Genomic DNA, 26,881 nt, shown 5'->3' with positions numbered 1-26,881 from the left:
TCACTGTGAGATCGTAGCGCAGTCTCTCCAAATAGAATTGCTCTTGCTACGATGGTACAGTAACCTTTGCAATCTTACTACGATCTTAATGCACTTTCACTACCCTTTTACTACGACTTAATTTCGCCACGACTGCACCATGATTGTTTTGAACATGTTCAAAGTCGACACACTCATCACGATCTTGAAGACCTCATCACTACCGTGATATGACCTTACTGCAATCTACAAGATCGTACTGCTATCATCAAAATTTTCATTTTTATCACAGATCGTAGTGCGAAAGTGGCCTAGTGGGACTGTGGTATAAACCTATCTTGTGCACGATTATAGGAGTTAGTGTACATGTAAGGTTTTAGTTATCATTTGTACCTGAGTTGCTTTCTGAGGACTTTATTTTCTTGATCTGCTTCTTTCAATCTCTGTGCAAGTCTGGACTCCAAAATCTGCCCAGCTTGGCCGTCATATTTAGGGATTTCTGTAAAAAAAATGAATGATAAAAATATTATGTAGCATTAAGAATTTCCATTTAAATCTTACTGTTCTATGCTCACTTCCTTATGACAAATTGTCTCTTTATATTCATATTTTAATTCAACAGTAAGTGTATTTCAATTGACATTGACATGTGCATGTCAACATGTTTTAACATACAACATGTACAAGTTGATACAAAATCATTACATGCCAGATTATTATTTTATGAACAAAATCTAACATATTCAATAAAATCATACATGCTGTTCATAGTATTCATATACAATGTAGAAAATAATCAGGCAGCAGACAGAAACATGGGAAATGGAAGAAACCAGATATTTATATTAACATTTTTTGGGAAACATTTTGATAATTGGCAAGCTGTACAAGTGATGTAGTCATTTCTGACTTGCTGACTCTAAGATCATGATGATTTGTCTTCCTTTAAAAATTTATAACATTGATAATTACCATCAGTTGTTAAAGCTAAGTAAACCAAAATACATGTTGGAAAGGCTCCTATTATCACCAACACAGCCAAAGTCTGCTTTCTCATTCTTATCAGCATAGTGATAACCCATGGTCTCTCTCACTACATTGCATACTGTTCTGAAAATTGAAAAAAAAATGATATCTGAAGATTTATTCTTTTCGAAACTTGACATTTAAATACTTTAAAAAAGTGAAGAGAACTAAATACATCAATCTGATGTTTTATTCTTTAGGGGAAAAATATTATCATCATAATTGTGCATTAAATGTTTAGGTTGTTTTCATGTTCATTCATTTTTCATTGTCTTTTTTCACTAGCATAATTGTATATGGTACATAATTTTTCTTATCTTTTTTTTCTATAAACAATTTTTTAAATTTTCTTTTTTTTCTGTTCTATTTAAAATAGATTTTCTTTTTTATAATTTTTGGTTTATTTATCTATTTTACAAATTTCTTCATCATATTGACTTGATTTTTTTTAATTTCCTTCATCTAAAGTCACTTACCGGGGTATTTAGTGGTCAATTAATAAAACACCATTACCTTAAGTTTGAATATATGATTAAACGGTTCTCCATACAACATGTTTACTATGCATGGGCGGACTTACTGGACGACTGCATTTCTGTGAAAAACACAGGTGATCAATTTGTCATGTTTTTCTGATTAATTTTTTAAATCATTTAAGGATTATAATTTATATACCCTTCTGTTGATTCAATGCTAAACATGTGAAAATTTTATAAAAAAAAACACAGCCTTCAGGGGTACTACTTGTACAAGTTATTTTTGATTACTTGAAGAAGTAATATTAATATACTTTCAATGTATATAAGTAAATTTGTAGGATACTTATACAAGTGAATTTTATTTACTTTATATAAGTAAGTACAGGTAAAAAAAATATTGGCTGAGTTATGTCCATTAGACATTCATATTTTTTTACTTGTAGATGTAAAAAAGTCATCCTATCTTCTTTTTTGAATTCTTATGATTTCTTTGCTCTTATAGAATTTTAAATTATCTGCCCTTTGCAGATGTCTTTACTAATCATTTAAGAGTAATTTCATGGACAATGGAAAACCAATTTGTCTGTTATCTTCAGAATACTGCTCATTTACAAGCTCTCAAGGAGCAATTTTTGAAGGCCTTGGGCAAATTCTTAAGATCTTTGCGCAATCAGTTTCTTTGTTGAATTAATGAGATGAAACATTGAACTCTAATAAAAAAAATTGAGCAAACCTGGGGAAAATCTTTTCTTTTAGGGTGCGCTCGACTTAAGTTACTCAGCACGAGGTATTTCGCAATTTACATGTTGCTTAGAACTTTTTGTAAAAAATAAACACTAGCACACCATAGAAAAGCAAGTGAGTAATCTATCATGTCTATGTTTCAAATTTTATAACAAAAATGTCTGTATAGTAAAGGCTGTGAATTTTCTATAAAAATCTTGGTTTATTTGCCACAAAGTACTCTTTTTCTAATAAATGAAATGAAACAGTAGTTAATAATGCGTTGCATCAAGTGAACCCTTGGTGTATGCACAAAATGGCAAATCTCTATTTTTCTTTATACGGTATCTGTAGAGCATGGTAAAGTGGGGTGCTCATTTTTGCCATATCTTCCTATATTTTCTACAGTTTATGTTCAGGTCTATATGTTTCAGGGACTAAACTTGGGAATTTCAAGCTAGGAGCCCAGACCAGATATTTCATAATTAGTTTCTATATGTTCAACTGAAATTTAACTGAAAGTTTAGGGGCCCAGCTCAAAATCTAGGAGCCATGGGCGACTGGGCCCCCTTTAAGTTTTGTCCCTGTGTTTTTGAAATATACTGATATTTCTATATGAAGATAACTTCAAATGCAAAATATTCTTAAGCTTGAAAACGTGTTTGTTTGAAAATAACCATCTGAAAAGTTTGATAAAAGGGTGTTTGTCAACTTTGAACATGTTGAAATTGCCTGATATTTCTTCAATGGGGGACACATGTTCGCCGTTTTTATATGTGTACATCTATTTAAACCCAAATAACTGAAGCTTTAAACACTATTTTTCAAATCTATTTCATTATATGAATAGCAGACATTTTTCAAAGGTGTACATACCTGAAATTTAGGGCAATCAGTCAAAGAGTTACCCAAAAAAACTTCTTTGAAAACGTGTTTTTCATTCAGGAAATTGGACGCAAATTGTTGTCGTTTTTCGGTAAGTGCCGCAATTTCTTCGTATTTTAAAAAATTTTCATATTTGTCAAAAAAAATCTAATTTACCGGCACATTTCTTCCATTTCAGCTATCATGGCTATTATTTGAAGTTTTTACACCTCAAAATCATAACTACGAAAATGTGTCCCAGGCAAATATGTGCACCCCCACTCTAGTTTGATACAATTGGAGTTTGAAAAATTCATACAAAAATGGCTACAGAAGGGGTCATAAACCATGTAAACCTTAAAATATATGTTTGCGGAAATAAGACAATTGAGTTTCAGTGAATAAATTCAAATCAAATTTGATGCAATTTATATATAATAAAGAAGAAATATATACAAGATCAACAAAATCAATGCTGTAGCCAGTGTAGGTGAACTGCATCGTAGATCTTTGATCTTTTATTGTAAATAGACACTTTAGTAATGCACATTGAGTACTCATTTTTGAGTTTAACTACTATATTTAAGAAGAAGAAGAATCTTCCAATAACAATTGAATGAATGAACTGCCCTAGTTGACCGGAGGTAATTTGAGGAAAACTTCATTTTTTAAGGGAAAATGCATTAATTGGAAGATTATGTTTATATAATTATATGAACTTGTACAGATGGCACAGAAGGGAACTGTGATATCAACTAAATAGTGTAGCAGATTTATAATTTGCAACCCAGATGTCGAATTACAAAATCAAAAACTTCAAAATTATGTCACTAATGTGATTGATTTTGCCAAACAAAAGCTTATAAAGATTCAAAGTTTAACAAAAGAAACATAATTTCTCAGAGACAAATGCATTCTACTGCAGCTGTTTCAAATTTGCAGGACCACAGTGTCAATACCTTTATATAAACCTATGTGTTCATTATGAAAATAGTATCATACAGATGAGAAAGGGTACTTTTTTTCAATTTTATTTTCAACTGGACCTTTTTCTGAGATTTGTGTAAAATGAAAGGGAAAACAACGAACAGGTAACCAGTCTTCTTCTTCTTCTTCTTCTTTATAATTCTTTCCTCCACTGTCTGGAGTACCACTACTTTTGTAGTGTAGCACGATAAGCAACTGATTACTGTATACTGTAAGCAACTGTGTGCATGTGCAGGAATATTGTACAGTGAATATATGATCGGTGCACAAACCAGTATTATTTCGCCTAAAATATATTGTCCTAGATACTGGTATAAAGGATATCAACACAGCCTGGCGTACCCACCACCAATTTACAACGCAACGGCAGTTGGTCTTATCCAAAATGAGCTAAGGCTGCGATCCCAGCCAGAGCTCAATTCAAAACATAAACTTTAAAATAACTTAATGTTAAATCATTTTTGTAGACGTGCAGGAAACTGTTCCATCACCATACTATATACATCTGTGCTCCATATAAATCACACATGTTATGTCAATTATACACTAATCAATGTATATTACTTTAAAAGTTCATGCACTGTGGCATATACTAAAATCTAAAACACTTCGTGTACCACCAAATTATCAATGTTACTGTGACAGTTTGTAACTCAGCACATAACTCAACTTTGTATTGTTCATTCAAAACTGACCAATATGCACATTTTTATTGGTACTTCACTCGGATTTCCTTTTACACTGCACCAGTAGCCTTATATCTCCTACTTCACTAAAAAAACACACAAGAAGTTAAGTTAGGGAGGGAATAAGTAGCTTACATAATATTTAATTTATCACCTATTTGGGACAAATATTTATTTATCCGAGTATCCAGTTCATAAGAATTCCCCAATTACCACAAAATAAACTAGTCGAAAAGGTTATGATTTTTACCGTTAAGCACAGTTGATATTCTCGTTTATAGATTTTTTTTCTATTTTAACAAGAATCCGTTTACTTTATGGTTGATTCTAAAACATTAAAGAATTAATTGTATACATTTTTTAAATAAAAATATTATACTTTTTGGTAATCAGATATATTTTGCCAATATTTGTATTGGCCATGGCCTCAGCTGCATCAGATTTTGTGAGAGAAGTATGGGAACGCTATCAGAAGATAGTGAGGGAAAATCCTGAAACTGTCAGTCAGCTAGAATCCACATTCAAAGTTGTGTCATATGTTATAGCAGGTGAATTGATGGTTTATGAAGAATCTTTAGAAGAAATCTTCAAAAGGGGTGGATAACTCAAATTTTAATCCTACTTTCAGTTTCACATAATCAACAAAATGCTCCTTGATGGTCAACCTCATTCATGAATAAATTATTAATTGGTTTATTTTACTCATAAGTTTCATCTTTAAAATAGGGATTAAGCAATACTCTTATTGAATTCTGCTATTTTTTAGTGGTTTTTTTTTAAATAAAAGGCAAAGGTCATGGTTCAGATTTTATCATTTGTTACATTTCTTAGTTTCAAACTTAAAAATGATGGCAAACCATGTATATAAGTGAGCAATATACAACCCTGCTTATGTAATACCTCATGACAAGGATTTGTATAGTAAATGCAAATCCTTGCTCATGAGAATGCCCATAGGCACGTAGACATACACATGCATTCTGTCAATAGTAATAAAATATGGGCAATGGGCAATGGGATATACATTGTAAATGGACAATATTTTCCTACCATTACCCATATTTTATTACTATTGACAGGATGTCTAGTGCTTGTGGAATGCTCATTAAAATGACATCGAAATATTGGGTAGCAATTGTTAGGGCTCACGCTACCAGGCGACTTGGGCGAAGAAGTCGCTTTCCCGACCGTCACTTCCCTTTCCCCTGACCCCCAAAAGCGAAGACAAGTCGCCCTGTTGTTTACGATACTCGCTTTCAGTCGCTTCCGTCATCGGACATTTTCAATTTTTACCAAGTTGATGAAAAATCAACTTTTTACTACATGTAATAATTAAAGAAATTTAGACATAAACAATTAATTATCTTATGAAATGAGGTTGAAGCATCGTTTTTGCAGTGTGTAGCAAAGTTATTTGATAAAAGTACAACTTTTTATCACTTCGTGCACTTCCGAAAGTTCCGGTGCTTGTTACTCGAAAACGTACATCAACCTAACTTTCAGCTGCAAAATAAGTTTGTTACTTCATTTAAACTTGATAAAAGTTGCCCCTAGTAAATGTTCAATCCATTTATTGCATTAAAAACGTAATGATCCTTTCCAAATAACTTGTCAAACATCATTTATTTTTGTATATTTTCTTGCAATCGTCCGCCATTGTCCGATTTCTAAACTACAGATCGGAAACGGATCAACTATGACGGAAATCCGTATTTTTACAAAAATTACTATTGACGCACGGATGGAACAGCTGACAGGAGAATATTGATCCCAAAAGGAAAAATTACGCATTCCACACGCATTAAAAGACTTTTGGTTACATCTAAACAAACTCATCATTGATTGGTGTATATAATTCCCTTTAATTTATATGGATTGTTGTAAACTATTGTAAAGTTGCTTAACTCTTAGACTATTACACTAAAATCAATATATTATGGCCCAGCTTACCTTTATATATCTTTTGATGAGAAACACTGATTTCATACACAAGATAGTTTGTAATTAAATTGTAATTGATATATTATAAATTCTTTACCTTTTTAAAAAAAAAAAATTTTTTTAGTGCTAGACAATTAGTTGGTAGTTTCTCACAAGGACCTTAGTAAAATTAAAACAACTTTTAATTTGAAATGTTACTTTAATTGAATACTCAGATATGAATTGACAATATATAAAAAGAACATTATTTACAAATGACTGTTTATACTACAGTAAAATCCAAATATTGTAGCGCACTGCACGAATGAGCACTTCTCTTTCAAATCTCACCACTTCTCCCTATCAGTTTCAAAAAGAGAAGTCACTTCTCCCTATAATTCTGAAGTAGTGTGAGCCCTGATTGTTAGTAACATACCTAGATATAACCTTAATCCCATCATCATCATTTTCCAATCATGGTCAGGAGTTGTAGACAACTTTAAATATTGACCATGTTGACCAGGAGTTTAAAGTTTTCCAACATTCATGACATATTAAAGATACTGGAACAAGAACAGAAGTAAAATTTGGTGGTCCAAATCTGAAAAGTTGCTACTTGCCGTACTGTGCAACCTGTATTTTTTGGGGACTTTTTATATAATAAATGCATGTACAAAAAAAATGCATATATGGATTCTGATATGTGTGTGTATGAAAAAAGACAGAAACTAATTAGAACAATAAAAACTCAAATAAATATTCAGAGGTTAAACATGTTAAAATTAGTCATTTATGATTTCTGTTATAAATTATATACATATTTAGCCAATTAACTATTTTTGTCTTTCAGGTAGATTTGAAGATTCCCAGGTTTTGTCAGAACTTGTCTACTTGGCATCCAATTTACTGATTTTATTAAATGATACAATCTTTAGGCAGACAGCCAAAGTTTTGAAAAACATAGTAAGTCTGTTAGATTTTGATTCAACATGTATTGATGTACTATTAATGTTTAAAAGTTGAAGCTAATAGTAAAACTGAATTTGAACAAGCAATTCAAATCAAAGTAATACATTATATCTTCAATAGTCTTACAAACCAGCATGAGCAAAACATGCTGTCTACTCAGGGCTTCCAACTATACAATTGAGCTAACCAAATATTATTTTTTATACAGGTATTTATCATTTAGCATCTTTTAGTGTCTTTAGTCAAATTGTATAAACCAAGTGATTTTCAAGATTTTAGAAGTGATTGGTTGTCATAGTTGAATACTTAGTGAGAAATAGTGAAAAGTATCCTAGTCTAATGCCAAATAAAAAACATGTGTGTTTTCTATTCCCCTTCCTTATTTATTTTTTAGGCTAAAAAATACCCAACCCTTAAGTTTGTTTTCTGCACTTTTCAATAAGCACTGTTAAAGTCAGATTGTCCCTCCCATAAACTCAATGTAAAAAAAAGATGGTAAAATCCCTACCTAGATTGACCTATATGTCATGTATGTACCCTATTTTTATCAAAGATGCAATACGCCAATAGGAAACACACATACTATTTTTGTTGGCCAGATTTAAAAAAGAAAGAACTGTTTTTGGCCAGATATTGAATGTATAAATCTGAGTCAAACTGTTTCTTCTGTTTACACCTTTGATGTATATGCAAAGTAGATGACTGACTTTTGTAACGCCAAACTATCAAATGTATTGTTATATTTTACATGTATGCTCTTTCTATTTCCAGTCTGTCCCAGTAGAAAGATGGAAGAGATTTCTAACAGTTTTACAGTATGCAGAAGTTTTTCTAGAGATGGCAGCACAGAGAGCATGGGGAGAAACTGGAAGATGGTTCATTATATTAGTTGTACAGCTCACAAAGTAAACATTCAGTCTCTCTACACATTATATTAGCTGTACAGCTCACAAAGTAAACATGCATTTTCTCTACACATTTTTCTGCTTTATGTATATATACATATACAACTCGTCTAAACATCAACCCAACAATGTTAGATCTGTAAGTCTGCTTTTGCAAATATTTTGTTCTTCCCTCAGAGGATTTTGAACTTATGCTACAGAGATTTCACGACATCAAATGGCCTGCAATGTATCTGGCCGGATAGACCACTGGACCACCTTGGCTTAACAATTTATAAAGCTTTCGGTGGCATGTATATAGAATGACCAAATTTGTGTTGTGTCCTTCAAAAAAAGTAGTATGATCTTTTATGTTAAAACCTTGATATAAAAGTGACATAATTGGTATTCATTAATGTAGACTTCTTAGAGTATTTTGAGAAGTGTCATTCAAAATATTGTGTACCTACGCCTCTCCCTTCCCTTCTTCCTGGCAAAAAAAACAACAACAAGGAATTACCTATTCCTAGGTTAAGAAAAGAGGAGGTATGGTAAGAGCTGTTATTTGCCCCCCTTAACACGTAAAAGTAGTTCATTTGTATTAAACTTATTCAATATAAAAAAGAAGATGTGGTATGATTGCCAATGAGACAACTCTCCACAAAAGACCAAAATGACACAAATATTAACAATTATAGGTCACCGTACGGCCTTCAACAATGAGCAAAGCCCATACCGCATATAGTCAGCTATAAAAGGCCCTGATAAAACAATGTTTAACAATGTAAAACAATTCAAACGAGAAAAACTAACGGCCTTATTTATGTAAAAAAATGAACATAAAACTAATATGTAACACATAAGCAAACAACAACCTCTGAATTACAGGCTCCTGACTTGGGACAGGCACATACATAAATAATGTGGCGGGGTTAAACATGTTAGCGGGATCCCAACCCTCCCCCTAACCTGGGACAGTGGTATAACAGTACAACATAAGAACAACTATAAAAATCAGTTGAAAAAGGCTTAACTCATCAGATAGACAAAAAATACAAGTGGACGTGGCCGGGAAGTTATACATCCCGACACAAAAAGACACAATGAACAGATCTGAGAGTACTTGAGTTATCTGACAGCTAGTTCAAAGCCATTAGCCACTAATAAAAAAATTATGCCTCTAAGACTAAGCCTTTCAGAATAATTTTAATTTTATTGATAAATGAACCAATTGCTTAAATGTGGAAGCTTTAGTGCAGAAAGGTCACTTTTGATGTCACTGAGTTAGGTAAAGCTCTTAAATAATAATTAGACTAATTTGACAGTTAGATTTTTTGCATTAAATGCATGAATTTTAAAGCCATATTGCTATATTTTAATTTTACAACAAAATTGAAAAACGTTTTCAAACTACTGTTGTCAGTGGTAGATCAAGGGGATTTGAAGTTTGATCACACACACACCCTTTCCATAAAGATTATTTGGAAGATTTAAAATACTGTTGATTTTCAAATTCTTATATATTCTTTTGTCTTATTTTAGGACAGTTATTAGGATGATGTTGCTTTGGAAACACAAAGGAGGATTTCAGACAAACCCTCCGCAGCCTCCACTTGATAGGGACCAACTTTTACCAAAATTGAAGAGAAGTGTTTCAAAGGTAAACAGTAGTAACGTTAACTGATTGTTGAACTATGTTAATACAAAAACAGATGCATTACATTCCAAATTCAGCATAAATACAACCATATTGTGATGTTTTTACTCATGAAAACCACATCAGCAATAATTATCCTAATAAGATTTTTATAGTCACATTCTTTTGTTTTCTTAGAAGCAATTAAAAAAAAAGACCAAAAGATTATTTTTTTTAAGGGGGGGGGGGAATATTTTAAATATTAGCAGATTAAATTTTGATCATTTAAAAATTTCCCTGAGGTTGGCAAGTTTTTTGTCTTGTTTTGTTAAACAACATCTGGTATTGTTGACATGAAAAGAAATTAACTTTTATTTATTATTATTTCCGGAAGATGCAATCTCCAAGATCATTATCATTTACATTCAATCTGATCTCTAAAACTTTGTTAGAATGCTTATTGATAGCAATGCGGTTTATTATACATTTATAGCCATATATTACTTTTTGTAAGAGAAAAGACAGGTATCTTGGAATATTCATCATTTCAAGATTCAATCCTGAAAATTTCCCTTTAAAAAATTGCCTGAGATGGTTAAACCAGCGGTGCTGTATCATTTCTAGATTCATATAAGCATTGTATTTCATGTATTATACATTTTGTCATATTTTTGTAGGAACTACTTGATTTGGAAGAAAATTTAGATGGTGAAAATGAAAGTCCAACTTTTACACTGAAAAGTTCAGGCAAAGTAATGAGACGTCTTTCAACATGTAAGTTGAAGATTGTGCTATTGATTGATTGATTGATCGATTGATTGATTTTTGTTTAACACCCCTTTCAGCAGCTATTTTGTGGCAATCAGTTTTTATTAATGGAGGAAGCTGGAGTACTGTGAGAAAACCACCAATCATTGGTTTGAAAACTGACAATCCTATTCAATTAAGAGTCAAGGGCACCTGCAGCAACTTACTTAGTGACGCAGATAATTGTACTAGTCCAGTCGATTTGTGCAGATTTTTGACAAAATTGCTCAGAATGTGGTAAAAGCATGAAATTTGTAATAATGGTAGTATATGTCATGGACAACATTTTAAGCTATGGACCCACTCTGAAAGTCGAAACTTGCAGAAGTGGCGGCCATTTTAAAATGGCGGCCGTTTGATCTCTATAGATTAATAAAAAAAATCATGAAAATAATATTAGAGAAGATATTGACATGAAACCTGGGTAATAGAATAACAGTGCTGATTCCAATTGTCTTGTTGAACAAAGTTTTTGGAAATATTACCCATATTGAATATTGAATGGCGGCCATCTTGAAAAAAAATCTGTTTTTTTATGCCAAAAAGGGTAGTCATTATTCGATGAAAATTTAGAAAAAAACCAATGTCGAAGATATACAAATGTATTTGTTTGAGCTATGTTAACAGGACGCAAAGCGAGCCTATGACCCCCCTCAAAAATGAAATGTATATGATTTGTCAAACCTCATTCTGTCTACCATGTTCTATCTTATTGTCCTCCACATTTACATAGAGTAGTACATCTTAATACTGCCTTTACACATTTGCATTTTCTTAGTAACCGTGTTCACTTTTACTTATCAGTTAAGCGCTTGCTGCAGGAAGTTATTATAAAGTCATATAGTATATTCATCACAGATGACATGGACTTCATATGTATTGATTTTTCGGTAGCCATTTTAAAAGATGATGGCCATTTTGAAAACATGAATTTCCAATATAACATTATTCGCTAATCTTATTTATTCACTGTTTGCATTTACATTTTTTTTTACTAATATGCATTGGATATTTATAAAATGGTCAGATAAGGCATGCACATGTTTACAAAATAAAGATATCAGTATAAAAATTTCTAACTGTTACTTACACGTTTGCCTAAGTAACTTTTTAAAACAGAAATTACGTATATATGATATAATTTATGACCAAACGTTGTTGTTGGAAAAGATCAAAATTGTAGATTTCTAAAACACTGGAGCTAGATATCAGAAGAACAAAATGGGCGTTTCAACTAGAAGGAATGTGTGAAACGACAAGAGAGGACATGGGAGGGATTGCATGCAATGCCAAGCAGATCCAAACAGAACAGACATAGACATTTGAGCTGGCAATCACCCTTTTTGATGCAGGCATACAACGATGTTGGGTCTTGAATTGGTTTTCCTTTCGCTCAATTTGAAACAGTTAAATGAGGATTATGGAACTGCAGAAGCACTCCAGATGGCACAAATCTTGTCAAACAAATTTGCAGACCTCAAAATATTTCATCAGTAAAAGGGAAAACATACTTTAGATGTTGAAGATAAATTGCCAGTTGAAAGAAAACAAGAAGTAAATAGACACAGTTTAGTGATACTGAATCAACACAAACAATGACTGCAATGTATTTTTTTCTGTTGTGATGTACCTGAAGATCACCATGGTACTTCGAAATTTAAAAATCGACAAAAATGGGACATGAATGTGCACCTGTACTACAAGACATATTTCCTTAGCCAAAGTAAGAGCTGGAGATGTCAAATTACTAGTATTCTGCTTGATGATTGATAAAACTTGACAACATAGCAAATAGGCAGAATAAAAGACACAGAAAGAAAGCCAAGAATCTTTTATCCTTGGAGTTGTGCTTTCCAAAATAATAAAATAGATTGACGGCACACGGTCTGGCAGGTATTGTACCAATCTCCAAGCTTGCAGATCACGCTAAATTGTAAAAATAAATGCCTGGAACAACTTGTAGTTATCATGGAAGGAAGGACTGATACAACGCATCTAACTAAATAGGAATGTAGCTAACAAAGGATATCTGCAAGCATACAAGCAAGATAAATTAATTCTCTTGATTTTCAACAAAGGTATTCTTGAAGCTCTGAAACAAACCTCATAATTAAAGGGTATCTGAGGGGATTGGAAAAGCTTTACTGCAGGGATTCTCAACAACAGCTTTTAACACGAATCAGTTCATAAGTTTCCTTAGTATGAATGGTACAGGATGGCCAAACATCGAGACACAATCTAGTAGTATCGATAGGTGAAGACAACACCATTTCTCAGCTATAATAGTTCAATGGTGCAACTCGTCATTGGAAGGATACAACTACAACTTATCAGTCCTACGATAGAGAGTAAGATGTCGCAAAGATTGTGGAACGGATTCATTTTGAAAGCCTACAATGAATGTCTCTGTAAACTTTTCTATAGTAGCAAGCCTAACTCTTCAAACTATTCTAGTTGCTTTGACTATGAAGAGGCCTTCCCCATCACGACTTAAACATTTTGTAAAAGACATGGCCTGTTTCAGAAATTCCCCAACATATTCATTGAGAATCCAAAGAAAGACGCAACCTTTCATGTGTGCTTGCATATCATCTATGGTAGCTAGTATTCTATTTTTCATAACTGTTGTATTAATCATTCCTTCCATGACAACTAATATTTACTAAGGATGTTTACTGTACCATTTTTCCATATCATCAATTTTAAATATTAAAGCAATATCTGTTCCAGACTGTGAGCCGTCACTGTTTTCTATTATTTTGGCAAGCCCCATTGCAATGGATAACCGATTCTTGACTTTCTTTCTGTGTCTCGAATTCTGTCTAATTGCCTTGTCGTGCAGTCTTAACAAACATTTAGCATGAGATCGGCTCCTGAAATATTAATCTTCAGCACTGAGTCTGGATAAAAAAACCATGGTTAGTAGTTCAAGTGACAGTCATATACTCTATTGTCGATCACAATTGTTGATGCTTTAAAATGATAGTTAGATACCTCATCACAAAGAAAGAAAGACATATCTGCAATCATCGTTCTTGTTGATTCATCACAACTGTAGCTGGTTATTCTACTGTTTTTTTCAATCCGTGACTCATTTTGTTTTTCCTGACTATATATATATTAAGATTTGCTTTGACATGATGAGTACCTTTTGCCTTGTGATTCTCCCATTGCATGGCCTTCATCAACGTGGAACATTTGTATGCTACAAAAAATGACTGATTACCAGCTCAAATGTCAATGTCTGCTCTTTTTGTATTTGCTTGGCATTGTAAATCATCACGTGTCCTCCCTTCCACTTACGGAATTCTTTCCAGTCTATTTATTTATTAGATTTTTCAGCTCTAGTGATTTTGATACCTAAGTATTTTTCCTGCTCAAAATACAGTGCTCATATTGTATATACGCGTTTTTTTGTATGGTACCTAATCTCTACATGCTAAACTGGAATTAAAAGAATTAACGTATTTCTTTAAATACATTCATTTGTTAACATATGCATACCTTACTTGAGCACTTGGTGAATATATCTTATATGAAAAGCAACAGTCATAAATAAATGATTAGCACAACTAGTTGTAAATGCATATAAAACTTAGTATTAATTCAAAAAACAATAGCAAAAGGATAGCGATACAAATTTACGTTTCCAAAATGACCACCATTCAAGATGGTCACTAAATACTTCAATAGTCCTCAGTTTATATTCTTTGTCATAAGAAATACGAAAGTTTATCAAAATTAGTTAAGTAACATATTTTTCATATTTTTTTCTAATTATCTTATTTGACTTTTCGGACATGATTTCAAAATGGCCGCCTAGAGCCGCCATTTTGATTTTCTGAATTGGGTCCATAGCTATAAATGTTAGTTATGACCTCAACTAACACTCTGCAAAGTTTGATGCTTTTACCACAATCTGAGCAATTGTTTCACATTTCGACTGGACTATACAGTGATAAATTGGCTTTGGGCAAATAAAACCATTTAAAACAAATAACTAGATACTAAATATACCAGTGTTTTCTACACCTTATGTTGGCATCAGCTTATTTATCATGACTATACCTTACATTATATAAATAAGAGAAATTGGGACAGGCAGAAATTACATGAATTACATAAGCCCACCACCAAAACCTGTACACAATTTTATGACTCCATTTGCTCTTCAAAGAAGGACAATTAATAAAATGGTATAATATAAAATCCAAGATAGTTGTTTATACTTTTAATGATAATGTTACTTTTAGGTCTATTAATGGACACGAAATTTATTTATAATTTCACTGAACCTAATCATCTTTTCTTTTCAGCACCTCCAATCAACTTCAGAACTTGGAAGTTACCTTCAGAAGAAAAATCCAGTTATTCCAAAAACAAAAAATTACCGTACGGAATTTCACCAACGTCATTATCAAAGCAGAGACTATATGCAGAAACTTTTTATATAATCAAACCATTGTTACACTGTATCCTTTTATTACATCATTGCCTTCAAAAAGGGTCCGTGCCGATACCCCCCTTTACACCCCTCTTCAAATTCTCATTTGATATTAAAAACAGATGAACATTTTAAAAAGTGAATCATTGCAACCTGCCACTGCTGTTCAGCCTGTATTATAATCCTCCCAGCCTTGAAGGAGATCCCCTAACAAGTTGATATTTCTTGTCAAAGATTGAATATTCTCTTAAAACATTTCTTTCTCTTATATGGCCCACCATAAGATTTATTTTTTCTTTATTTTGATAATGTTTATAGATTATCGTTGATTATCTCAACGAGATTGATTTTCTCACTTGAGCTGGTACAGCGAAAGTGAGAAAAGCAATCGAGTTGAGATGAACAATGATAATCTGTTTATTGCTATTTTACCTATGATGACGTTGTCAATTTCGATGTCAATTTTGTTAACAACGCCACGTGGCTTCTTAGTTTCTAGCGATAATTTTTCCATATCAAGTGAGAAGCATTATATGAAAATTATCACAAAAAAAGATCAAAGGAATTTTTGATGCTAGTATTGTGCTTGATTTTGAATTATTTTTATGAAAAAAAAGACTTTCAATTTTAAAAATTTTGTTTAGTTTTGGAAAACAGCCATACCTGTACTTAAGGGCATAGGATACAGTTACAGGGAAGGCAGTGACGTTGCTAACGTAATTTGTTATTTTCGCGACGTCAAACTGTGACATATCGGGAAAAGATGCATTTTTCGACTGATTTTTATAATTCAAACTGATTTAATTTGAAAACGAGTTCATGGACCCCTATTTTTTAAAACGGCATTTTGTTTCATTTTGCAGGGAGATTATGTGACCCAAATTTTATAAAACTGTAAATAGAGGATTTTTTTTTAATTTTAATAAACATGCAGTAAAAAATGACGTTTTTTCCTCAATTCACGAACATTTGATAAATATGAGTTATTTCTGAATAAAAAATTGCATATTTTTTTTGGATATTTATAAAATATAGAAATTACCGATTATTTAACAACAAGATAGCACATGAAGGTATATTTTTTATTACATATTTAAATTAATCGGGTAAAAAATAGCCTATATGCAAATTTTTATGAACTTGTAAATACAGGATCAAAACTGTATCGTATGCCCTTAATTAGCCATGATCATTGGTACATACTGTTGACATTAAGATCGCAAAGTTGATGCATTAAACATGATTATAAATTATAAACATTTGTTTTTAGTTGCAGGATAATATTGTTGTTCTGTGTAGTTTTCCTTAAATATCTGTAGTGTGTAGCATGCGTCTATTTGGAATAGAGTCATGGAAGCCTTACTTGCTATCTGGATTCGCTGATGTTTCAAGGTAATAGTGCTTGCATTATATTATACATTATACAGTGTTCTCCTTAGGACATAATATTTTTACCATGGTGCTATCTGGTTTTATTGTCAAGCCTGCAACTTTTGTTGCAGAAAGCTCGACATAGGGATAGTGATCCGGTGGCAGCGGCGGCGGTGTAAGCTCACTTCTTAAAAGGTTTATATTTTAGAAGGTGAAAGACCTGGATGCTTCATAATTTGTATATAGATGCCTCATGTTACAAAATTTCTGTCAGTCACATGTCCAATGTCCTTGACCTCATTTTCATGGTTCAGTGAACACTTGAAAAAAAAGTTCAGAATTTTTGTAATCTTGAATTCTCTCTTATTATAAGTAATAGGATAACTATATTTGGTATGTGCGTACCTTGCAAGGTCCTCATGCCGGTCAGACAGTTTTCACTTGACCTCAACCTCATTTCATGGATCAGTGAACAAGGTTAAGTCAAGTCCATATCTCAGATACTATAAGCAATAGGGCTAGTATATTTGGTGTATGGAAGGACTGTAAGGTGTACATGTCCAACTGGTAGGTGTCACCTGACCTTGACCTCATTTTCATGGTTCAGTGGTTATAGTTAAGTTTTTGTGTTTTGGTCTGTTTTTCTCATACTTTATGCAATAGGTCTACTATATTTGTTGTATGGAATGATTGTAAGGTGTACATGTCTAGCAGGCAGATGTCATCTGACCTTGACCTCATTTTCATGGTTCAGTGGTCAAAGTTATTTTTTTAAGTTTTGGTCTTTTTATCTAATATTATATGGAAAAGGTCAACTATAATTGGTGTACTGAAATATATTATGATCTCAATGTCAGTCCAGCAGGTTTTATTTGACCATGACCTTAATTTCATGGTTCATTGCACAGTGTTAAGTATTTGCGTTTTTGGTCTATTTTTCTAAAACTTTAAGTAATAGGTCAACCATATTTGTTATATGAACATTGTTAGCTGTACATGTCTGCCTGGCATGGTTCATCTGACCTTGACCTCATGTTCATGATTCATTGGTCTTTGTTTAGCTATCTTGGTTAATGTTAAGTATGTGACAGTTGTAATAAAGCTTTATACTGTGGACTATCAACATAATATCAATAATTAGTAAAGAAGGCGAGACATTTCAGTGTGTGCACTCTTGTGATAGAAAGTATTGTGATTATGATTTTATGATATATGGGAAACATTGCTATTTCAGTTGCTATGGGGATACATGTATTTAAAGAAAACTGGTGAGAACGCTGTTTTACACATGGTTTTATTTGTCAATGACTTTCAAATGCCTATAATTTTTATGCATTTTAGATAGCAAAATAGACAACTGGATTTTTACTATATGAGGGATAATTAGATATCAAAAGTACCGGGATTATAATTTAGTACTCCAGACTTGCGTTTCGTCTACATAAGACTCATCAGTGACGCTCATATCAAAATATTTATAAAGCCAAACAAGTTCGAAGTTGAAGAGCATTGAGGATCCAAAATTCCAAAAAGTGGTGCCAAATAAGGCTAAGGTAATCAATCCCTGGGATAAGAAAATCCCTAGTTTTTCAAAAATTCAAAGTTTTATATTCAGGAAATTTATAAAAATGACCACATAATTGATATTCATGTCAACACCGAAGTGCTGACTACTGGGCTGGTGATACCCACGGGTATCTTAAGTGGTTTTTTTTTTAAACCATATATATAGTTTGATAAACTGTAGTACATGCTAAGGGTCTATTTATTGAGTCTGTTGTAAAAAAAAAAAACAAAAAAAAATCACTGATCTGAGTCTCCATAATCCATATATATTGACCATTCACAGATTAAATAACTATAATATATTTTTTTCACAAACAATAGTGATAATTTGATTTTAATCATCTTTAAATATTTAGATTGATCCCTGGTTCTGCAACTAGACAATATAGATGAATTTTCTTATAAAAAGAAAAAAAAGAACTCAAAAATATTTAATTAGGAAATGCTCCAAGTTTCAAATTTGAAATACATCATGGTAGTATCTGTAATTTCAGTTCACTATGTAGATACATGAACATGAAGTAAACATTTTTTATTTTACAGTTTATGTATGATTGGTGACCCCCAAGACCTTAACCAAGAAGAAAAACAGGAGATAAAAAAACGAACATACATGTTATTATTATATTTATTGAAGTCTCCTATGTATGATAGACATACTAAGTAAGTGATATTAGTGACGGAATTTGAAGTAAAAAAAAAATTATGATACTAAGGGACGACATCAAAAGTTCAATGAAGGATAAAAAAATTAATTGACATAGTTTTTTTCACTGACCCCCCTACCCCCCTCTTAACTTAATTTGGGAAAAATTGATTGACCCATATGGATATATTTAAAAATCAATGTTGGATAACAAAATCTTGCAGCAGTTCAACCCCACCCCCAAACTATTTGAATTAAGTTTTTTATACGACCGCAAATTTTGAAAAAATTTTCGTCGTATATTGCTATCACGTTGGCGTCGTCGTCGTCGTCGTCCGAATACTTTTAGTTTTCGCACTCTAACTTTAGTATAAGTAAATATAAATCTATAAAATTTTATCACAAGGTTTATGACCACAAAAGGAAGGTTGGTATTGATTTTGGGAGTTTTGGTCCCAACATTTTAGGAATTAGGGGCCAAAAAGGGCCCAAATAAGCATTTTCTTGGTTTTCGCACTATAACTTTAGTTTAAGTTAATAGAAATCTATGAAATTTTGACATAAGATTTATGACCACAAAAGAAAGGTTGGGATTGATTTTGGGAGTTTTGGTTTCAACAGTGTAGGAATTAGGGGCCAAAAAAGGGCCCAAATAAGCATTATTCTTGGTTTTCGCACAATAACTTTAGTTTAAGTAAATAGAAAATAATGAAATTTAAACACAATGTTAATAACCACAAAAGGAAGGTTGGTATTGATTTTGGGAGTTTAGGTCCCAACAGTTTAGGAATTAGGGGCCAAAAAGGGACCCAAATAAGCATTTTTCTTGGTTTTCGCACCATAACTTTAGTATAAGTAAATAGAAATCTATGAAATTTAAACACAAGGTTTATGACCATAAAAGGAAGGTTGGTAATGATTTTGGGAGTTTTGGTCCCAACAGTTTAGGAATAAGGGGCCCAAAGGGTCAAAAATTAAACTTTGTTTGATTTCATCAAAATTGAATAATTGGGGTTCTTTGATATGCCGAATCTAACTGTGTATGTAGATTTTTAACTTTTGGTCCCGTTTTCAAATTGGTCTACATTAAGGTCCAAAGGGTCCAAAATTAAACTTTGTTTGATTTTGACAAAAAATTAATCGGTTGGGTTCTTTGATATGTTGAATCTAAAAATGTACTTAGATTCTTGATTATCGGCCCAGTTTTCAAGTTGGTCCAAATCGGGGTCCAAAATTAAACTTTGTTTGATTTCATCAAAAATTGAATAAATGGGGTTCTTTGATATGCCAAATCTAACTGTGTATGTAGATTCCTCATTTTTGGTCTTGTTTTCAAATTGGTCTACATTAAAGTCCAAAGGGTCCAAAATTAAACTTAGTTTGATTTTAACAAAAATTGAAATCTTGGGGTTCTTTGATATGCTGAATCCAAACGTGTACTTAGATTTTTGATTATGGGCCCAGTTTTCAAGTTGGTCCAAATCAGGATCTAAAATTATTATATTAAGTATTGTGCAATAGCAAGTCTTTTCAATTGCACAGTATTGCGCAATGGCAAGAAATATCTTATTGCAAAATATTGTGAAATAGCAATTTTGTTTTTAATTAGAGTTATCTTTCTTTGTCCAGAATAGTAAGCAAGAAATATCTAATTGTAAGAATTTTTTTTATTTGGAGTTATCTTTCTTTGTCCAGAATCAACTTAAATCTTGGTTATATATACAATATGCAATACAATGTATATTCACTTTTTACTACCAACTGATAAATTAAAATAATCTTTACCATTCAGTGATAACAAGCAGTTTTTTTACATCTTAATATTTTATGATGTATTTAAATGAGTAGTAATTGTTGCAAACTCCATTAGAAATTTTAATTAAGATTAGTTTTGGAATAAGGGAAAGGGGGATGTGATTAAAAAAATTGGGTTCAATTTTCTCATTTGAAATTTCATAAATAAAAAGAAAATTTCTTCAAACATTTTTTTGAGAGGAATAATATTCAACAGCATAGTGAATTGCTCTAAGAGAAAACAATTTTTTTAATTTCATTAGAACACATTCATTCTGTGTCAGAAACCTATGCTGTGTCAACTATTTAATCACAATCCAAATTTAGAGCTGAATCCAGCTTGAATGTTGTGTCCATACTTGCCCCAACCGTTCAGGGTTCAACCTCTGCGGTCGTATAAAGCTACGCCCTGCGGAGCATCTGGTTTTATCTTACATTGATCTTTTGATGTCCTCCCTAACCAGTCAGAATGATGAAAAACGCAAAGATCACTTTTTCATAAATGATTAATTTGAATTACCATGATCAATAAGAACTTGTATGCTATGGCTTATGCAGTTGCATCAATCTGTTGAATAGATATCTATTAGAATATCGTCTGTACTAATCTAAGCTCGAGGTGCTTTTTAATGCCACTAGCATTTCTTATAATAAAAATTGTTGCGGAAGAGAAACAAGGACCAAATAAAAAAAAAAAAGTATTTAGCTGTAATAACTGTTCTAATATTTTAGTCTTTATAAATTTTTATTCACAATAATATTATCATTATTATGTTAACATTTAGTGAATTGAATAAACATAAAACTATGTTTCAAATGATCTGAGTATAATTATAAAAAACCCCACTTAAAATCAAAATATTTTTAGTGTTCAACTATCCATATTACTTAATTGAATAATTATCACTGTCCCCATGCTCCAAAGAAGAGGGTTATAATTGTTTACGAAGCAAGTCAAGTTTTTATTATGTTGATGTCTATAGTTTTGGGTTTTTTTTTTCAGAGTCAAAATATTGTCGACATTACAGTTTATATCTGACCATGTTCCATTAACTGGATTAATTCTACGTAAGTATTACTGGATTTTGCAGAAAAACAAGCTTTTATTTTATTTTAAAATCTGAAGTTAACCTCTTGCAGACTTAAAAAAGCATTCCTTTTTAATTGAATATTTGAAAACAACAGTCAAATGTGGGTACAAATATGTAAAAAAAAAATGTCCAACTTAAAGCAATATCTGCAGTATTCAGATGACTCGATCAAAAACTAATTGAATACTCAGAACATTCCAATTTAGAACCCTGATTGTACTATGGAGTTATCAAATTATGGTACAATTTATGTTACATATGATATGAAAAGAACATGTTGGTTAAACGTCAAATGGACAGCATCCAAACAACATTGGCTAAAATATTCAGCTGGAGGTCAATATACTGTCACCAATAATGATCAAGTACAATATCAGAAGCTCAGTGTAGATAAGTTATAAGTAAATCTGTTCAAGAGAACAAAAGTAAAACAAGACGACCATGTCACGATTCAAGATGTTTTACTTAAGCCATTCCACTATGAGTAATCATGAACATGGATTAGTGTTAAATGTTTTTGATACATTTCTACTTAATAATTTATTTGTGTTTCAGGTCCATTAGCACAGTACCTACCTGCCTGGCAGAAAGTATATTTCTACTTGTGGTCAACATAATTACTGACAAATTTTTAAATTGTATAATAAACAGAAAATATTCTTGTACTTGTTTCACATGCTCAATTTTATTTCTAATAACAAAGTTACAACATATCATCATTTTTTTCACTAGTTTTATACCAAGTGACCAGATGTTCTGTACTTGACTTTTGCTCAAATTGTCAACTAAAAGGACAGAAGATAAAAATATCAAATATATAATGTAACTACTGCACATTGGTTTCACAAATGTCTTATTATGCAAGGTATTCTAACTGATAGCAACTAGACTAACAAAGATAGTATTGAGGGCAGGCATGTATATAAGGGGTAGAGGAAGTGGGATAGGATTTGCTGGATCATATCCAAATGTGATTGATTGATTGTCAGTTACTAAATTTTCAGTGCTATCTGAATGTGGGCTAAACTTTTCAATTAATGTCAAGGCGTAGGTACAACCATACTATTTTGGAGTCTGTTGCAGATAATTTAAAGGGTAATAGTTTATCATGTGTGAAATAAAAATTATCTGAATGGTTTTACAGTTTCTCATTAGTTCAAATAAGCATGAAAGTCTAGTTGAAATCCTATTGAAAATTTGTACATAATAATCTATCTTTTATTATTTGTAAATAATGCCATAAACATTGCATACTATAAGTCTCATTCTGGTCCACTGGCTGCCTTCTCATGACACATTTTTGACACTTACTAGATCTAGATTTATATTCTATTGTTCTTCAAAGCTTTATTTTCTTTGATATTTGTGTTATGTTCACTGTAACCCTATTAAAAATTAACATTCTAATACAAATTGAGAAACTCACAATATTTGGCCTATACAGGTTAGACTGACAATATTGGAAACCAATTCGCCGTTTCAGAATCTAATGCATCCTGGGTAATATTTTCAAAAGTGCACACCAAAACGTCCTGATTGGTTAAAAATGTCATAAACAATGGAAATTTAACCAATGACGTGACGTTATTTTTATTTTGGGGTACGAACAATGAAATTACCCATGATTCTTTAGATTCTGAAACGGCCAATTGTAAGCTTACATTATATTATACATTACAGGTTATAATTTATTAATTGTAAAATTGTATGATCAAATTGTTTAAAAATTCTATGAAACTTGATTGTTATGCAGAATATGCAATTACAATGATTAAATACTTGACTATTAAAATTCTGTAAATATATTACTTTTGTGTATTTTTTATACAAAGAAGATATAGGATTATATACTGTCTTGCTCATTCACTGATTTTTTTTTATATCCAAAATGTATTATATGAAAGTTTTGAGAATGAAGAAATGGAAATGTGTGGTAAACACCAATGAGACAGCAACCCAATGACCTCTATAAAATTTTGGCTTCCAAAATGGTTGTACTAACCTGATATCTCCTGCAAAATTCATTCAATATCTAGTTTGTGTTTGGCTGGATGTGACAACCAACGTCACTATGCTATTTAAACATAATTCAGGAAAAATAATGTATTATCTTTTTCTTTATCAGTTAGCACCAAATTCATAGAATAAAGTGGCTTTCTAAACTGATTTTCGTTATGCATTTTTTTCTGTACTTTGTTATTCCTTATTATATCTTCCTACATTTTTGTAAAAAAATGTCTTCAAATCTGTATATTTTTTAATTTTTTTGCCATTGTTTACATTTTTTGCCCCTGGTCTCTTTTTCTTTTTATTGTAGCACCTAATTAATCTCAAATCTTTTTTTTATCTATTTTTCTGGAGAGTGGTAGATTTTTTAGTACACTGCATGATTGTGTGACTGTCCAAATTAAGGAATATTTTTAGTTTGGGTTGTTTTCATGGTTTATGCTTCTTTTTGTCTATTTGAGATAATGAACATGATAACAAATCTGCGGTAATTGTTGTCCGAGGCTTAAGTTGCAGAGTGCTAAACATATTGATGCGGATCCTGCAGTATAGGTGGCATTGAATAATTGAATTAAGCTTATTTCAGAAGGTAGAAGACTTGAATGCTTTATAACATGTGTGCAGATACATGTACCTTATGTAATGAAGTATCCATATTTCAACCATATTTGGTGTATTGAATGATTGCAAGGTGTTTATGTTTGTCTAGCAGGGTTCATCCTACCTTGACCTCATTGTTCATTGGTCAATATTCAGTTTTCCGGGTACCACGATTTCCCGAGAACTACGAGAACAACATAATATCCCGAAAACAAGATTATATATCCCGAGAACAAGATTTTTTATGGTGTTATATGTGTTTTTTGCTTAAATAAGTGTAACAGCATACAATGATTAAGGTTTATGGCGTTCATAATTAATAAAAATACACGCAATCTTCAGAAAATAGATTTGTATGAGGCAAATTCCTTATTCCTTAAAACAATATGGCGGACGTTATATTTTGTCAGTTTTTATATGAATTTTTAACATTTTTTTTAATAAAATATATTCTTTCAGTACATTTGATACTTTTCTTTTCTGTCAGTTCTTCTAAGATCTTCTAATACTTTGATTTTCTTAAGTTGTCTACCTTAAGAATGTCCGCCATATTGTGTTCAACAAGGATTTTGCATACAAGACATAGAAATCGAATTTTTGACCTAAAATTGCATTTTTATTGAATAAAAACGAGTATTATCTCTTATTAGTATTCTTTATTATTGTAAAAAGTAGTATTAATTAAAAATCTTGTTCTCGGGCTACATAATCTTGTTTTCGGGATATTATGTTGTTCTCGTAGTTCTCGGGAAATCGTGGTACCGCAGTTTTCCTGGTTTAAGTTTATTGGTTAGATATTTGAAGATACAGTTTATCTTTATTTGATGCATATACGATTGAAAGGTATGCAGGCATTATGTTTTCTGTTCTGTTTGTTCATTCGTCTGTCCGTTCCTTCGTCTGTCCCGTTTCAGGTAAAAGTTTTGGTTAAAGTTTTTGGTCGAGGTAGTTATACCCCCGCTTTAAAAAATGGAAAAAGGGGGTATACTGTTTTACCTCTGTCTGTCAGTCCGTCCGTCAGTCAGTCCGTCCCATGAAACTTTCGTCACATTTTTCTCAGGAACTACACATCCACCCTTTCTGTAATTTGGTATCAACATTTATATATGTCAGCCATACCAGAGACATATATACACAGAGATTGGCAACTCCGTGAAATCCCGTTAAAGATCGCGGCCCAGAATGAGATTCTCGTCGATAAAATTTAGAACATGCAATCAAGTCGGGGATGAATAACCTCGATAGATAATCAAGAGAAGCAATGGGAAAATTATATCAGATCATATTATAATTTCTTTTCTAATAAAAAAACTTGAATGTTATATTTATCTTTAAGCATTTATTGAGAAAAATATTGTTATATGATATGCATTTCATAATTAAAATTTCAAATCTGGTAATGCTCAATTGTTATAACAAGAAAATTTTCGGTACGGCATATATCTTTGCAATAGTTTGTTTAATTACACAGTGAAATTGTGTGTGTCCGATTTTCCGGTAATTAGGTCCTAAATAGAGTTGTGACTGTTGATTCACAGGTGTGCGATTACGCAATTTATTGCCCTCCGATCACCTGAATATTACCGGAGGTGAATTCTAAATGGATTATTACTTGGCAATTGTTTTTTTTTAAATTTACAAATTCTGACATATGATTTTAACCATGACCAGAACTTTATTTTAACAGAAGCACTCGGCAATACTATAGTGTATATTCAATCAGGAAAACAAAAAGAGTCTTTTAACATGTAAAAAAAAAGAAATGAGGCAACTTTGTCATATCAGAGACATTATATGTCTCTGGTCATATATATAAAAATATGTAGCCAGTAGAATTTTGTGGCCGAATTTTGTCTCGTGAGAAACTGAATTTATATCTGTTTTAATTTAATTATAATGTTAAATTGTCGATTGACCTAAAATAAAATTATTTATGGAGCATTTGCGTAAATTTCCTCAATGAAAGTACATTATAGTGTTGTCGAAATCACTATTTTTTGCTGCCATGAAATATTGAATATGAATCCGTCATTATTTGTGTTTTTTTAAAGACTTAATATCACAGACTTTGATTAAAAACAATATGTTTCATAAGTACAGTAAAATGCTCTGCTCAACTCTGGGAACATTATATCTAACGTTAATATGTTCCTGCTCAACTGTAGAATTTTAATGTTTTGTTTCATAAACCACTGGAGTATTTCAACATTCTTATCTTTACTCTTTCCAGAGACATATATACACAGTGAAACTTGAGTTTGAAATTAGAAAGATTTAAAATTGTGCACAAGTTTTATCTGATCTTTTGTGGGTTTATGTTGTTCAAGGTTATTTTCTGTGCAGTTATTTTCATTTCATTTGTTATTTTTTTCCTCTGTGTTACACGACCTTGTACTTTTTGA

The 26,881-nt window shown here is 31.8% G+C and overlaps 2 protein-coding genes across 2 annotated transcripts in view; one reads left to right on the top strand and one right to left on the bottom strand.

The window, feature by feature from the left end:
• Positions 1–4,133, bottom strand: part of LOC134685551 (xylosyl- and glucuronyltransferase LARGE2s-like) — a 46,409-nt gene extending 42,276 nt beyond the window's left edge. The window contains exons 1-3 of the mRNA XM_063545338.1: positions 4,031–4,133; positions 952–1,089; positions 373–478 (exon numbers count right to left, since the gene is read on the bottom strand). Coding sequence (XP_063401408.1) covers positions 373–478; positions 952–1,048 — 203 coding nt within the window. The 5' untranslated portion in view covers positions 1,049–1,089; positions 4,031–4,133. The remainder of the gene's footprint in view (positions 1–372; positions 479–951; positions 1,090–4,030) is intronic.
• A 946-nt stretch (positions 4,134–5,079) lies between these two features.
• Positions 5,080–23,675, top strand: LOC134685550 (peroxisomal membrane protein PEX16-like). The gene is made up of 10 exons (XM_063545337.1): positions 5,080–5,292; positions 7,515–7,627; positions 8,405–8,538; positions 10,060–10,177; positions 10,831–10,927; positions 15,277–15,432; positions 16,724–16,796; positions 18,885–19,004; positions 21,785–21,849; positions 22,428–23,675. Exons 1-10 carry the CDS (start codon positions 5,166–5,168, stop codon positions 22,487–22,489), a joined length of 1,065 nt encoding a protein of 354 aa, XP_063401407.1. The 5' UTR covers positions 5,080–5,165; the 3' UTR covers positions 22,490–23,675.
• Positions 23,676–26,881: the final 3,206 nt, after the last annotated feature.

Source organism: Mytilus trossulus, chromosome 9 (genome assembly GCF_036588685.1).
Source record: "Mytilus trossulus isolate FHL-02 chromosome 9, PNRI_Mtr1.1.1.hap1, whole genome shotgun sequence".
NCBI lineage: Eukaryota > Metazoa > Mollusca > Bivalvia > Mytilida > Mytilidae > Mytilus > Mytilus trossulus.
The sequence above is the reverse complement of the archived record's forward strand: the minus strand, read 5'-3'. Positions and strand labels throughout refer to the sequence as shown.